The following is a 15,446-nucleotide window of genomic DNA, read 5'->3' on the forward strand; positions in this document are numbered from 1 at the left end:
TCACTCTATCTCTGAAAATCTCAAATGTTCATGAATAAAATGGGAAAATAATGATAACACTACAGCAATGCTAATGAACATAACAGGAAATATACATGTAATATGTAGATCCATTTCCTATCACATGATGAATCCCACCTTCATTCTGAACCATTCAGTTACAGGAAACCTCTGCCTGTACAGCAAATTAGTGGATAAATGGATTTTGCACTGAGCTGTCTACTCTGTATTTTCAGAGTTCCCAAATAGGGGCCCAATTTAGTAGGATTTAGTGTCAAATTTCCCGTTTGTGGACCTTAACTGCTAATACCATATGGGGCTCATGGTGTGAGCAGAATCCAAAATGTCTTCCTGCAGAGATGAGGAAGTGCTGCTGGGAGGGCGGCTCAGGCTGGGAGCCCAGCTGAACAGTCAGCTGTGGTTGCCTATATTGAGAAAGATGTGGGTGGCCACAGACTTGAGGACAGTTCTCGTGTAGGGTATTTTGGCAAAACTAACGCTGTGGATCCACTTCCAACATGCACAGTAGTACACAGCCTCATCTTCTTTTTCTACCAAATTTATTTTCAAGATTGACATGAAAGTGCAGGAATTTTTATTTGCTTCAAATTTCTTGCTCTTCTCGCCTAAGCTACCTCAAACAGTGGTTGTTGTTGACTTAACACATATTAGATGTTTTATACCCTGATTTGGTTTCAGATAGTACCAGTGTATGATTGCATTTTCAAAGTTTTCAATCAACACCTTGCAAGTTATGTGTGCCCTTCTATATGTTGCTTTGGAAATTGATATATCAGGCTGCTCTAACTTGCATTGCCCAAGTCCAACCGCAAGCAAAACAAAGAAATTCCAATGAACAAATGATATATAAAGAGGCAACATTCAGTAATTTCATCAGTCTCTCTTCTACACTCAAATGGCTGGGAGACAACTCACAAGCCCAGAGGAAAGAAAGGAGGAATGATTCCAGCAGTGGCATCCCGTCTGCCAGGCGGGCTCCCCAAGGAGAAGCTAAAGAAGAGCAGCCTGTTAGCTGGAGGTCCTAGGTCAGTGGCAGGCAGGCAGTGCAGGTTCTGGCTTCGGGTAAGAAGTGGTGGCTCAGGTGGTTTCCTGGGGCCCTTCACAATCTGCTATGCAGTTCGGGGGTTTCCTTCAGCTTATGAATGCTGTGCAGATCGGGTAATAGAGTTCATGATCTAGAGAGAAATCCCCAGTATGAATGAGTGTGTCTGAGTGTGGGGCATGGATGGTTCTCATACTCCTTTGCCCATCCCCCCTGAAGTTTCATGCTGTAAAACATTGCTGTGGAAATGTAAAGACATATTTTCTGGGTTCAGCTCCACCATTCATCCTTCTGTGATTTATTGTTGATTCAGGACACAGGCATATGAGACCTGACATTTGTTTTTCCATAACACAGCAAAAAATAATCATAAACCAAAATACCTTATTGTCATTATTTAATACTCCATATGCACAAGCATTGCATTTTTTTTTTTTTAGTTACTTGGGATGTCTTCATGCCGAACATGACTAACAAGTGGTGAGGATATGGAGAATTTGAGACCCCCATACATTACTGGTGGGAATGTACAATGGTAAGGCCACTATGAAAAACTGTTCGACAGTTCCTCAAAACATTAACCATATAATTGGCGTATGACCCACCAGTTCCACTATAAGGTATGTACCCAAGAGATTTGCAAGCAAACACTCAAAAAGAGATGTGTACACCAATGTTCATTGTGGCACTATTCACAGTTGCCAAAAGGTAGAAACAACCCACGTGTCCATCAAAAGATGAGCGGATTAATAAAAAGTGGTATATTCATACAATAGAATATTAGTCAGCCATAAAGAGAAATGAAATTTTGGTACGTGAACCTTGAAAATATTATACTGAGTGAATTAAGTCAGACAAAAAGAAGAAATAAGATCTGATCTCACTTACATGAAATATTTAGATTAGGCAAATACATGGAGACAAAGGATTATTAGTGGTCACCAGGAGCTAGGCGGGGAGAGAATTCAGTTATTATTTAAAGTGTACTGAGCCTTTGGGGTGATACAAAACTTTTCAAAGTGGACAGTGGTGATGGTAGCACAACATTATAAACGTAATTAATGTCATCAAGTTGCACACTTAAAAACAGTTAAAATAGCAAGGCTTTTATTATGAATATTTTACCTCAATAACACTTAAGAAAAACAAACACAGACTTCTTGTCTCTCATCACTTTAACTCTCTAAGCTTTAATTTATTTATCTGTAAAATGGGTAAATAATACATACATGGATGTTGTAACGGTTATATGTGAAAAAATATGTGTAATACTTCTAGAGTTCTTGTTACACAATGATTTCCCCCCCTCAGCATGAGTCATCCACAGTTAGTAGATGTCTCAGACACAGCTAGGGTGAATGGCGCCGGAACGTGTGTCCACTCAACATCAGAAGTGAACTTCCCTCATTAGAAAGTTGTGTTAAGTGAAAATATGGAAAGATCATGGTTAGGAATGCTTCCTACTAAAAGTGGGGCTGGCGTTCCAAGATGGCTTTCTGCAAAGCTCCAGAAGTGCTGCTGAGAAGGGGAGGCTGAGGCTGGGAGCAGAGCTGCAAGTCAGTTGAGTTTGCCCCTGTTGGGAAGGACGTGGTGGGTGGGTGGAGACTCAAGAGAGGTTGTTGTGTGAGTCATCCCAACACCTCTAATGTTGTGGGTCCCAGTCGTAAATGGACTTATCTTCTTTCTCTATGAAATTTATGGTAAGGATGAAAGTAGACTCTTGAACATTTATACTTACCTTAAAAAAAAAAAAAAAAATTTTTTTTTTTTAAGTTTGTTCTTTTTCCCAACTAAACTAACTAGAGATGTGCCTTGTGTTGAGGTGATGTATGTCAGATGTTCTATAATTTGATTTGGTTTCTGCCGGTACCAATGTATACCAGAGTTAACACTGGATGCCTTACAAGTTATATCAGCACTTTTTGATGTGAGTTTGGAAACTGATATTTCACATTGCTCCAACTTGATTTGCCTGAGTACAACTGAAAGCAAAGAAGAGAAATTCCTGTGAACGAATGATATATAAAGAAACAACATTAGGTAATTTCTCTAGTCTCTTTTCTAGACTGAAATGACTGGGAGGCAACTCACAAGCCCAGAGGGAAGAGAAGATGAATGTTTCCAGCAGTGGCATCCTGTCTGCCAGGCGAGGAGAAGAAAGAGCACCCTGTTAGCTGGAGATCGCAGGTCAGTGGCAGGCAGGGGGGTTACTGGTTCTGGATTTAAGGAAGAAGTGGTGGCTTAGGTGGTTTCCTGGGGTTCTTCATGATCTGCTATGCAGCTCTGAGTTTTCCTGCACGCCATGAATGGTGGGAAGATTGGGTAACAGGGTTCATGATCTAGAAAAAAATTCCTAATATAAATGTGTATGTCTGGTAGTGGACGGAGATGGTTCTCAGACCCATTCACTCTGAAATGTCATACTACAGAAACAATTGCTTCTGAAATATGAAGACACATTTTATCTGTTGCGTGCAGTATATTTTTTTTCCTTGTTTTTCACCATTTACTCCGACACCTGAAAAGCCAATGGAGATTATCCTCTAGGATCTGAATATGGAGTGCCTGTGTTCTCATTACTGGACACCTCATTACTGCTCTGTGCTGCTCATTGGAGTATTACAGGAGTCAGCCATGTAAGAAAGTCCACAGAGGTATTTTGACAGGCTTTTCTATGCATTCCTCCCTGAACAGGCCTCATGTCCTCAGATTCTTTGAGTTTCTCTCAGGGCCTGCTCTCTACCGTAGCAGACATGAAAAATTTAATTAAGAGTGAAGTCCTCTTCGGGCTCAAGAAGCCAATTGTGGCCCACCCTGATGGCTCACCATAGTCAGAAATCACAGGGACAGGATGTGACTCACAACTGGTGGATCTAACAGGGGTAGAAGGAGGAAGGCTGACAGACCACCAGCTTCTACCTCCTGTGTCAGCATTTCCTGTGAATTCCTTTCATTTCCTTCAATAGCATCCCCACTTTGAGAAATAGGACCTGGGTCCTTGGAATAGAGGATGATGAGGATAAATAAGTTGCCATGACTCTGGAAATAGTCATTTATATAAGATAGCATGTTGTTACAGATGCAAGGTGATTATCTGTATTCTTCCAGGAGGCACTTGTGTATACTACTGTAAGAAAAAAATGCAGAGAAAAAAGCCATTTCATTTACTTCACAATTATTCCAGAAAGTAGTGTAATAAGACAAAGATATTTTTATTATTTGACATTTTCATAAACAAAGGGGTAATGTACTGGCATTTTACTTATCCTGTGACAACTCCTAGTCCCTCAAATCCTGGTCACGTGATTCAGCACATAATAATTCATTTCAATGATTGTTTCGTAAAGATTGGTTTTGTCTTCTCTGTCCATGGGTATAGGAATAATGTATAAAACCAAAAAACCAAACCCATTGTAGTTGAGCCAATTCTGGCTGGTGGATTCAAACTGCTGACTTTTTCATGAGTAGCCAAGCTCTTAACCACTGCGCCTCCAAGGCTCTGGAATGATGTATGGTACTTATTTTCATATTCCTGTGATTATGAAGACAGACTCTGGAGCCAGGTTACCTGGGTTTTTATCCTGCTGTGTCACGTACCAGCTGTGTGACTTAGAGAGTGGCTGAACCACTTAGTGTTTCACTTATCTTATGAGTCCAGTGAGCTTTATGATAACAGAGCATACGATCTATTATTATTCACTAAGGTTATGTTCTATAAAGTCCTTGCAAACACTGAATTAGTGAATACCAAACCAACTTTGTTCAACCTCACATATGAATGTATGCATCAGGTGGCTCAAAGTTTTTGCAGCTCTGTGCATGCCCATGTCCACAGATGACCTCAAAAACACTGTGAGTATTGATTGTGGGGTTAAAAATATTAACAGGTAGAACAATTCCCAAATATGAAATCTCTGAATAATGGGGATCAGCTGTACTCATAGGTTGTGAGTGTTAAAGGAGTTAATATATGTAAAGACTGGACAGCACTAATAGAGAACGCCCACACACACTCAAAATTGTCAGCTCTTCTATCTTGGTCAGTTCTTTCTCTCCTTTCACAGGCAGAAGCAAGGGTGACCCCAATATAGTGGACTCAGCAAATGGCTATGAACTTCATTTTGATGACATCATGCTGGCAGAACCCTGAATGTCAAGTGAGAAACCATCTACCTCCTCCACCAGAAAAAAGACATTTGATCCTTCCCAAATTTCCCTCAGATATTCTGTTTGTTATCGAATTGTGATCTTTAAATTTTCGGGGTGCCCTCATGGTTAAAAATGTGTTACCACCTCACACCTACTAGGATGTCTATTACTAGAAAAACAGAAACTAAGAAGTGTTGGAGAGCATGTGGAAAATTTACAACCCTCATGCATTACTGGTGGGAATGTAAAATGGTACAGCTTCTGTGGAAAACAGTTTGATGCTTCCTCAAAAAGTTGAGCAAAGAAGTACTACATGACACAGTAATTCCAGTGCTAGGTTTATACCCAAGAGACTTGAGAGCAGGGTACAAGCAGATGTGTTTATACCAATGCTCATGGCGTCACTATTCACAATAACCAAAAGGTAGAAACAACCTAAATATCTATCAACATACATGGTTAAACAAAATGTAGTATACATATACAATGGGATGTTATTCAGCCAGGAAGAGAAATGAAGTTCTGATACATACTGCTACATGGATGAACCTTGAGAACATTATTGTGACTGAAATACATCAGGCAAAAAAGACAAATATTGTATGATTCCACGTATATGAAATCTCTAGATTAGGCAAAAATGTATTAGTGTAAGATAGTACACAATACTGGGGAAGCCAGCACAACCTGTACAAGGCAAGGTCATGGTAGTGCCATAGACACATCCAAAATTCCGAGGGACAGAATTGCTGGGCTGAGGGCTGTGGGCATCATGATCTCGGTGAATATCTTGCTCAACAGGCATAACATAGTTTATAAAGAATATGTTCCACATTCTACTTTGGTGAGTAGCATCTGGGGTCTTAAAAGCCTGTGAGCTTTTAAATATCTAGCATACTCCACTGGTCTCACCTTTTTGGGAACAAGAAAGAATGAAGAAAATTAAAGATACAAGGGAAAGATTAGTCCAAAGGACTAATTGACCAACTATACCATGGCCTCCACCAGACTAAGTCCAGTACAATGAGATGGTGCCTGGCTACCACCACTGACTGCTCTGACAGGGATCACAATACATAGCCCCAGACAGAGCTGGAGAAAAATGTAGAACAAAACTCTAACACAAAAAGAAAGACCAGACTTGCTGGCCTGACAGAGACTGAAGAAGCCCTGAGAGTATGGCCCCCGACACCCTTTCAGCTCAGTAATGAGGTCACTCCTGAGGTACAATCTTCAGCCAAATATTGAACAGGCCCATGGAACAAAACAAGACTAAAGGGGCACACCAGCCCTAGAGCAGGGACTGGAAGGCAGGAGGGAACAGGAAGCTGGTAATTGGGAACCCAGTGTTGAGAACGGGGAGTGTTGATATGTCGTGGTGTTGTTAACCAATGTCGTAGAACAATGTGTGTACTAACTCTTTGATGAGAAACTAGTTTGTTCGGTAAACCTTCATCTAAAGTACAATTAAAAAAAATGTGTTAGTGGTTACCAGGGTATTGGGGTAGGGCAGAAAGGCAGTTATTGCTTAAAGGGTACTTAGTTTCTGTTTGAGGTGAAGTAAAACTTTAGAAATGGATAGCGATGATGTGGCACAACATGGTGAATGTAATTCATGTCACTGATGTATAAAAAAAAGTATATACTTTATTTAAAAATGGTTGAAATTGCAAACTTTCCATTATATATATTCTACCACAACAAAATTAAAAAAAAAAAAAAAAAAAACAAACTTGTACTTCTTGTCTCTGATCACTTTAACTCTTTAAGCTTTCATTTCTTTATCTGTAAAGTGGGAGGAAAGCCTGGTTGCATAGTGGTTAAGTGTTTGGCTGCTAACTAAATGTCAACAGTTTGAATCTACCAGGCGCTCCTTGGAAACCCTATGGGGGTAGTTCTACTCTATCCTATACGGTCGCTATGAGTCTGCATTGACTCGATGTTAACAGGTTTGGTTTTTGGTTTTGTAAAATGGGCAAATGATACATATGTGGATGTCGTAAAAATTATATGTGGAAACATATATGTCATACATCTACAGTCTTGGTACACAATGATCCCCTCCCTCAACCTGAGTCATTCACAGTCAGTGGAAGTCTGAGGTGGTGCTAGGAGGATGAATGGGACCTGAGCCTAGCCACGACCCCAGACAGCACCTTACTATATTAGGAAGACTTGTTAACTGAAGATCTGGGATGATCATGTCCAGGAATGCTTCCTGCCTAAAATGGGGCTGTCTGTGTGAGCATAACACAAGATGGCTTCCTGGAAAGCTTCAGAAGTGCTTCTGAGAAGGCAAGGCTGAGGCTGGGAGCCCAGCTGGGAACTAGTTGAGTTTGCTCCTGTTGGGAAAGATGTGGGAGAGCAGAGACCCAAGAGAGGTTGTTGTGTAAGACCTTCCAGCACCTTTAATGTTGTGGGTCCTAAGGCAGCATAGTAGCAAATGGCCTCATCCTCTTTTTCTATGAATTTTATTGTCAAGATGGAAGAAGACATTTGAATATCTTTTTTTGCCACCAATTGTTCTTCTTCTCACCTAAGGGTGGGCTTTTGTTTGAGAGGATATATGTCAGAAGTCTATAATTTGATTTGGTTTCTGTCGGTACCAGTATGTAACTTTATTTACGAAATTTTCAGTGGACACTTTACAGAGTATGTGCATACTCCTATCTCTTGCACTGGAAATTGACATTTTGGGTTGCTCCATCTTTAACTGCCCAAAAGTCCAACTGCAAACACAAATGGGAAATTCCTGTGAACCCCTGAGGTATAAAGAAGAAAAGATAAAGAATATCTTTCATCTCTCATCTATGCTGAATTAACCTAGGAGCAAATCACAAGCCTAGAGGGAGAAGATGAATGTCCTCATCGGTGACATCCTTCTGCCTGCCTGACCATGTCACCCAGGAGAAGGCAGGGACGTGAAGGCCCAGGTCAGTGGCAGGGAGGACGTGGTGTGACTTGGTGTGAAAGAAGGAAGTGGTGGGTCAGGTGGTCCTCTGATGATCTTCATGATCTTCTGCAAACCTGAGGAGCAGTTCTGGGGTTTCTGATGCCCATGAGTGCTGAGCTGATTGGGTAAAAGGGCTCATGACACACATAGGAGTCCCTGGTATGAAGGTGTGTCTGACACAGGGGCAGGGACAGTTCTTTTTTGGTTTAATTCCCACCTTAATTTTCACATGACACAAACACTGTTCCAGAAGTGTGAAGTGCACCTGTTGTATTCAGCACAAACATTGATTCTCCTGTTGGCTTGTTTTGGATTCAATACTCAGGATTATGAACCCTGGACAGTATGTTAAAATTTGAAAAAAAGCAAACTGAAATTTTTCATTGCTATTATTCATACCTCATTTTAAAAAGCCCTCTGCAGAGACAATGGAGGATTTTGATTTTTTAAATTAAATTTTTGTAAGCATGTAGGTTATGAGTCAGAGAAATTAAATTTCATCTATAATCCAGTTGTCCTCCAAAAACAGAATAGACTGCAATTGCTTGATGAAATATCAGAAAGAACAATACATGGCACTCCTCTTTAGCCTCCTGTGACTAGAAGGACAGACTCTGGAGATAGTTTACCTGGGTTTCTACCCTGCCTTACCAAGTACCAGCTGTGTGACTTGGAAAAGTGACTAAGTCACTTAGGTTCTCATTTACCTCATGGGTCAAATACGCTTGATGATCATAATGATAATGAAAACATCTCACAGATTGCTGTCAGAGTTAAAGGAGTTAAAATACGTAAAGAATGAGAATAATAATAGAGAACTCATGCACACTGTGCGGACGTGCACATACACACACACACACAACTGTTAGCTTTTTTTGTCTTGGCCCAATCTCTCTCTTCTTTCATAGTCAAAAACAAAAGTTATCCCAACATCGTATCCTCATCTAACAGCCCCCAAAACTCAAAGCTGTGTTCTGATGATATCATGTTGGCAGAACCATCCTCCCCACTATAACTTCTAGAGGAAGGGCACTTGCTCCATCCAAATTTACCTCCAGGTGTCATTTGCTTCTGTTAGTTGCCATTGAGTTAACTCCATCTCATGGTAAACCTGTTCCTGTACCATCTTCACTGTCATTGGTATGTTGGAGTCCTTTGTTACAGCTACTGTGTATTTTGAGAGCTTTCCAACTTAGAGGGCTCATCTTCCAGCGTTATATCAGACAACATCCTGTTGTGATCTATAGGGTTTTCACTGGGTAATTTTTAAAAGTAGACTTTTAGGCCTCTGTTCTTAGTCTGTCTTTGTCTGGAAACTCCACTGAAACCTGTCCACCATGGGTGACCCTTATGGCATTTGAAATACCAGTGGCATAGCAACACAGAAGCCACAAAAGGACAACAAACTGACAGATGGGTGGTAACCAGATTCACTTAAAGTATTACGACCCTTAAACTTTTCAGGGTGGCCTCACTGGTTCAAAAAACATGAATTTCTTATCATTGGCCAAAGACTAAATATTAATTTTTTTTTCTGTAAAATAGACCAATATAGGCCAATATGTGCAGGGGTAGTCTTGATTATACGTGACTATGTATAATATATCTAAGATTCCTGACACACTATGATTCTTTCCCTCAGCTTGAACCTTGCCCACATACTGGAAGTCTCTGGATGATGATATGATAGTGACACAGCCTTCCCTAGGACAGGACCTTAATTCATTAAGGAATGATATTAAATAATGGTTTTTAAGCACAATTTCTGGTGTCAGAGGCTAATGAATGAGCATAACCCAAGACGGCTCTCTGGAACACTCAGGAAGTGCTGCAGAGAAAATGAGGCTGAGGCTGGGAGCCCAGCTTGGGGGCTAGTTGTGGTTGCCACTGTTGGGGAGGATAAGTTGGGCACACCTAAGGAGGAGATCTAGTGTAGGCTGTCTTGGCACTTCTAGTACTGTGGGTACCATCCTGTATGATAGCGAATGGCCACATCTTCTTCTTCTATAAAATGTATGGTAAAGATTGAAGTGGAAGAGTGAGAAACTTTTCTTGCCTCAACTTTGTTGTTCTTCTCCCCTAAGCAACTTCGAGTTGGGTTTTTTGTTGAGGTGATATATAGCAGGTGCTCCAAAGCCTGATTCGGTTTCAGCTGGTACCAGTGAACGACTTCATTTTCAAAATCTGTGCTCGATACACTGCAATATATGTCAACACTTTTCTTTACTACTGTAGAAATGGATATTTGGGACTGCTCCACTTTTAATACTCCAAGTCCGACTTCAAGAAAAAGAAGAGAATTTCCAATGAGCTTCAAGAATGTCAGAAGGGAACATTAAAGGGCTACTTGGGTAACTTATCTGGACTGGGAGAGTCAGGGAAGGACTCACCAACCCAAAGGCAGAAGAAGGTCAGTGCTCCCAGCAGCGACATCCTGTATGCCAGACGGTGTCCTCAAGAAGAAGGCCAAAGGGTGGGGGCATGTTGGCTGGACACCTCAGTTCATGGCAGGAAGGCGTGGTCAGAATTGAGGGGAGGGAAGGAAGTGGTGGGCTGGACATTTTAACGCTGTCTGGTTTTGCTGTTTCCTGTGAGCTTTATGCTTATCCTGCAGATTTTGAGAGAGAGTGGTGGCCTCAGTAGGGTTTCTTGGCACAAAAGTGAGGGACCCTTGGAGGTGCCTTAATTCCTGCTGTGAAACGGCAATGATTTCTCCTTGCCTATGAGCTATTTTATGAACAATTTTCCTCAACATGGAGTCCCTGAGTGGTGCAAACTGTTAACGTGCTTGGCTGCTAAACAAAGGTTGGAGGTTCAACTTCACCCACAGATGCTTTAGAAGAAAGGACTGGCAATCCACTTCTGAAAAATCAACCATTGAAAACCCTGTGAAGCACAGTTCTACTCTGACACACTTGGGGTCACCACGAGTGAGAGTTGACTCAATGGCAACTGTCTTTTCCCTCAACATAATATTTTTCAATATGCATGTTTAGTAAATATTAATGTTTATAATAGAAAATATTTAATGAGCATTTCCAATGTGCTAGACTTTTTTGGGGGGGAGGCTTTTCTTAATGTTTTCATCTTTTTAATCTTCACAATTGCAATATATGGATGTTTGCAGTTTTTACTCTATAGATGAAGGAAATCAAGCACAGAGGAGTTAACCGACTCAATGAAAATCACACAGCTGATGAGTAGACATGCTGGTAAGGATGGTCACTGAAGGAATTCAGAGAAACAGATTGAAGACAAAAATGAAAACATCCATGGCCTTATCACCAAGACCAACAACAACTATCATTACGGTGCATTTACTTCTAGATTTTCTTCCTTTGAGGATACATGGAAATTAATATGATTTTATGCAACATAAATACACTTAGAAGTTAAGCATTCAATATGTATAAGGTTTTTTATTCTTCTTTCTGTTCACCTCATATTCTGAGCAACTTCCCATGTGACTAAAGCATTTATTAGTGTCTGCAGCTGTTAACTGTCCAGGTCTTTCACTTAGCATCTGCCTGACCCTTTGAAAATTTCTTAATCATTTCATGCCTCGATTTCCTCATTTGAAAATGGATGCAATAATAATGCCTACCTCAAAAGCCTTTACAGATTAAATAATTAAATGTATCTAGTACAGTTACTGACAGAGTAAATTTTCTAAAAGTATTGGATACTATTACGATTACACCATTTTAAAATGTTTTTCTTTTTTTATTGTGGTAAATATATATGTAACAAAACATCTGCCATTTCCTCAATCTTCACATATAAAGTTCCGTGACAAATAATTATGTTCATCAGGTTGCTCCCCCATCACTCTTATCTGTTCCCAAAGTTTTCCCTCACCCTTAACAGAAGTATTACTATCACTTTTTAAATTTCACCTTCTATCCACCATTTCAGTTTTCCACTGAATTTTCATTATATAAATACTCTGGTGACCATTTTGGTAGCCCTGGCGGTATACTGGTTAAGAGCTCGGCATCTAACCAAAAGGTTGGCAGTTCAAAACCACCAGCTGCTCCTTGGAAACCCTATGGGGCAGTTCTACTCTGTCCTATAGGGTCTCTATTAGTCAGAATTGACTCAACAGCAATGGGTTTGGGTTGATGACCATTTTGAAGTAGCAACGTCGGCTAGTCAAGGGACACCAGTGAAATATTGTCAGTTTTTCATTTTCTTATATCTCAAGAGGAGTCCCTGGGTGGTGAAATCAGTTAACAAGCTTGGTTGCTAACTGGAAGGTTGGAGGTTGTAGTCCACCCAGAGGTGCTTCCGAAAAAAGACCTGGTGATCTTCTTCTGAAAAATCAGCCATTGAAAACCCTATGGAGCACGGCTCCCTCTGACACACACGGGGTTGCCATGAGTCAGAATTGACTTGACGAAACTGGTTACATTTTGAGAGCTTCCCTTTTCCTCTGTCCTTTCCTTAACCAAGCTTCTCCATTTCCTTTCCTGATTTCCATATGGTTTTCTCTGAAATCTTTCAGTGTGTATAAGTGCTCCTTTAGCCCTGGACAGTGGTTGTTCCTGAAACTAATTTTCTGCTCTGTCATGTACCGAGGTGGCAGGATGTGTTCAGACTGGCTTGGATTGTCCAGAAGAGAAAGGATAGGACAAAGCTGGTTCTAGTGGCTGCATGTGTCTTCTGAGGCTGCTGTCCTGGATTTCTCTCATTTCCAACTAAGTACGTCTCTAACGTGATCAGCACTAGAGACATGAATGTTGAGGAGACTTTAGTGGAGGATGACTTTAGTGAAGAAGCATTGCCAGTTTGTTTTTTCCAGTTGAAAATGAGTAAAGGGAAAGCCATATGATACTCTATGAAAAGTACAGGCTATGGGTTCAGAGAAACCTGACTTCAAATCGTGATTATTACTTACTAAATAGTGACCTTGGGCAGGTAAGTGAACCTCTGTATTGTAGAAACTGTGGACTACAACAGTATCTACCTCCAAGGCTCTTGGAGTATTAGTGAGATTGTGTATCTAAAGTTGCCTGGTGCATAGTAGGAACTCTATGAGTCCCTGCTCCTTCCACATCTGGCCTCTCAACACAGAAATAAGATAGAGGTAATTGTCAGTGCTTGTTTTTGTGGTATCTACTATTTCTAAAGTAGATTGACCAGCAGAAGATGCCAGAAGATGCTAATGCTGTTGAGGCCTTGCATGTACCAAGCAATCTTCTATCCCACACAACAACTCTGGGAGATAGGGCACTGTAACTTTTACAGATGAGGAGACTATGGCACAGAGAGTGTAAGTAACTTGCCTGAAGTCACACAGATACTAAATACCAGATCCAGGATTCAAATCCAGGCACTCCAGGTCCAGAGTCCAGGCACTTAACCACTTCACCACACTGCTTCTCTGGTGTTAGTGCTGCTCTCATGGGCTTATTGTGAAGATCGGCAAAGACAATGCTTCTGAAACACTCATATAGAGCTCGGCACAGTCCAAGTCATGTTAGGCATTGTGTTATTGCTGCTGTAATGTGCCAAACCAAATGAATCTGAACCTGGTAATCTTTGAAAGAGAAGTAACATTGCACCTTCATTACCTGTGGCTCCTCTCAGAGCCAGGGCTCCAAGGAAGTGTCATGCTGTTTCCTACCTTGGACTTTCAGTTAGATTTTATCAAATTAAAGTATGCACGGAAAAAGCAGAGTTCTAATATTTTTAAAATTTATTGTTCCTATATGTAAAAAACAAAGGACAGAATTCACATAGCAAAGAGGGTGGCTTCAGGGAGTATAAAATGGAAGATTTTAAGGCGGCCATCTGGTTAAGGAACACATTAACTGGGTATGGCAGGAAGTCTCTGGGTGATGCAAATGGTTAAGTGCTCCACAGATATCAAAGGGGTGGAGATTTGAGTCTCCCCAGCGATGTCTCAGTAGAAAGGCCTGGTCATCTACTTCTGAAAAATCAGCCATAGAAAACCCTGTGGAGCACAGTTCTAATCTGACACAGATGGAGTCGCCATGAGTCAGAATCAATGCAACGCCAACTGGTAACTGGTAAAGGGGCATGACTAGAAATGGCACACTGCCTATACTCAGTGTGTTTATTTGGCTTGGCTTGGAAAAGGTGGTGGAGATTATAATAAAAGATGGTGCTAAAGGCGTCCATGAGAGACCCCTTACCCCTTGGCCCTGCCCTTGGGTAGTGGTAGCAGTTTTTGATTTGTTACAAAGTAAGCTTTTCCTAGTTTGTCCAGTGGTTTCAGTTTGTCAATAATAACACGATTAAAAAAAAAGTACACGTGAAAACTGAAAGAACCGAAACTCAGAAAGAAAATCTAGCTAGATCCTAAGCAGAAAGTTTTAGGAACAATAAAAGATGAAGAAAAGATGGCTTCTTTGTGCCACCATCTGCTATGAACTCTTTCCATCACCACAGACTTCTGTTCTTCTGAGTAGACAGAAGACGACCATGGCCAAGTAGACGGCACTCTTGAGAAGGAGGAGGAGATAGGTGTAATAGGCAGAGGTGTTCGTGAGCTGCAGCTGCAGGGTATCTAAGAGAAGTTGTTCAATTAGTTTCTTCTGCTCTTTTGAAAGGATAGGACATATTAATGGGGTGGGAGTCACAAGTATTTATATCTAATGATCTATATTGAAGTGACTCCACATACCCACAAGAACCCAAAAGTAAATATCTACCACTACCACCATCAACAACAAGACAATTCAAAATTTAGCTTGCAGGTCTAGTTAATGAATGAACTCTGCTAACACTCACTTGAGACACTTCCAAGTCTTCAAGACTAAGGTTGCATTTTTAATGAATGAGTCCAAGTAGAAAAAACTATTTTTAATAAGTAGCTTTTAGCATTTATTTATCCCCACCATGTCTATAAGTAATAATAAATAGATAATGTTCACTGAGCATTAACCAAAGGCCAGGCACTATCTGAGAACTTTGTATGTAAAGCTTTAGTCTTATTTAATCTTTACAACACCCTATGAAGAGGATATTATTTCTACTTCCATTTTACAAATAAAGAAAATTCAAACAGGGAGAGAAGTAATTGGCTTGATGTCATGCAACCAGCAAGTGGCAGAACCCAAATTTCAACCTCAGGAACATGCCTTTAGGGAACAGGGTTTTAGCTACTCTGAAATTCTGCACCTCCATGTGGAATAAATACCCCAGACATCAACACTTTTAAACATACATGTAAAGATGAATTGTTGACATACAAGCATCTGAACCATTAGAAGTTGTTCATGAAGTACGATCCCTATGAAGGGTACAACACACGGA

At 40.7% G+C, this 15,446-nt stretch overlaps 1 protein-coding gene and 1 long non-coding RNA gene across 9 annotated transcripts in view; one reads left to right on the top strand and one right to left on the bottom strand.

The window, feature by feature from the left end:
* Positions 1-345: 345 nt before the first annotated feature.
* Positions 346-6,908, top strand: LOC111749710 (uncharacterized). 5 transcript variants are annotated; one of them, XR_002784896.2, is made up of 3 exons: positions 346-2,619; positions 3,117-3,250; positions 5,128-6,908. It is a non-coding gene; the product is annotated as an uncharacterized LOC111749710 (long non-coding RNA). The 5 variants fall into 5 exon arrangements; XR_002784893.2 differs by having other exon boundaries at positions 1,733-2,619; positions 3,129-3,250; XR_002784895.2 differs by lacking the exon at positions 346-2,619 and adding an exon at positions 2,685-2,763 and having other exon boundaries at positions 3,129-3,250.
* Positions 6,909-7,437: 529 nt separating this feature from the next.
* The window catches only part of LOC100664160 (T-cell receptor gamma chain C region C10.5), a 147,348-nt gene continuing 139,339 nt past the window's right edge, over positions 7,438-15,446 (bottom strand). For 3 of the 4 annotated variants that reach the window (XM_023544254.2, XM_064290150.1, XM_064290148.1), the window contains one exon: positions 7,438-14,697. In XM_023544254.2, coding sequence (XP_023400022.1) covers positions 14,555-14,697 — 143 coding nt within the window. In that variant the 3' untranslated portion in view covers positions 7,438-14,554. The remainder of the gene's footprint in view (positions 14,698-15,446) is intronic. The other variant, XR_010322769.1, reaches the window with a different exon arrangement.

The sequence above is a fragment of the Loxodonta africana genome, chromosome 8 (assembly GCF_030014295.1).
Source record: "Loxodonta africana isolate mLoxAfr1 chromosome 8, mLoxAfr1.hap2, whole genome shotgun sequence".
NCBI lineage: Eukaryota > Metazoa > Chordata > Mammalia > Proboscidea > Elephantidae > Loxodonta > Loxodonta africana.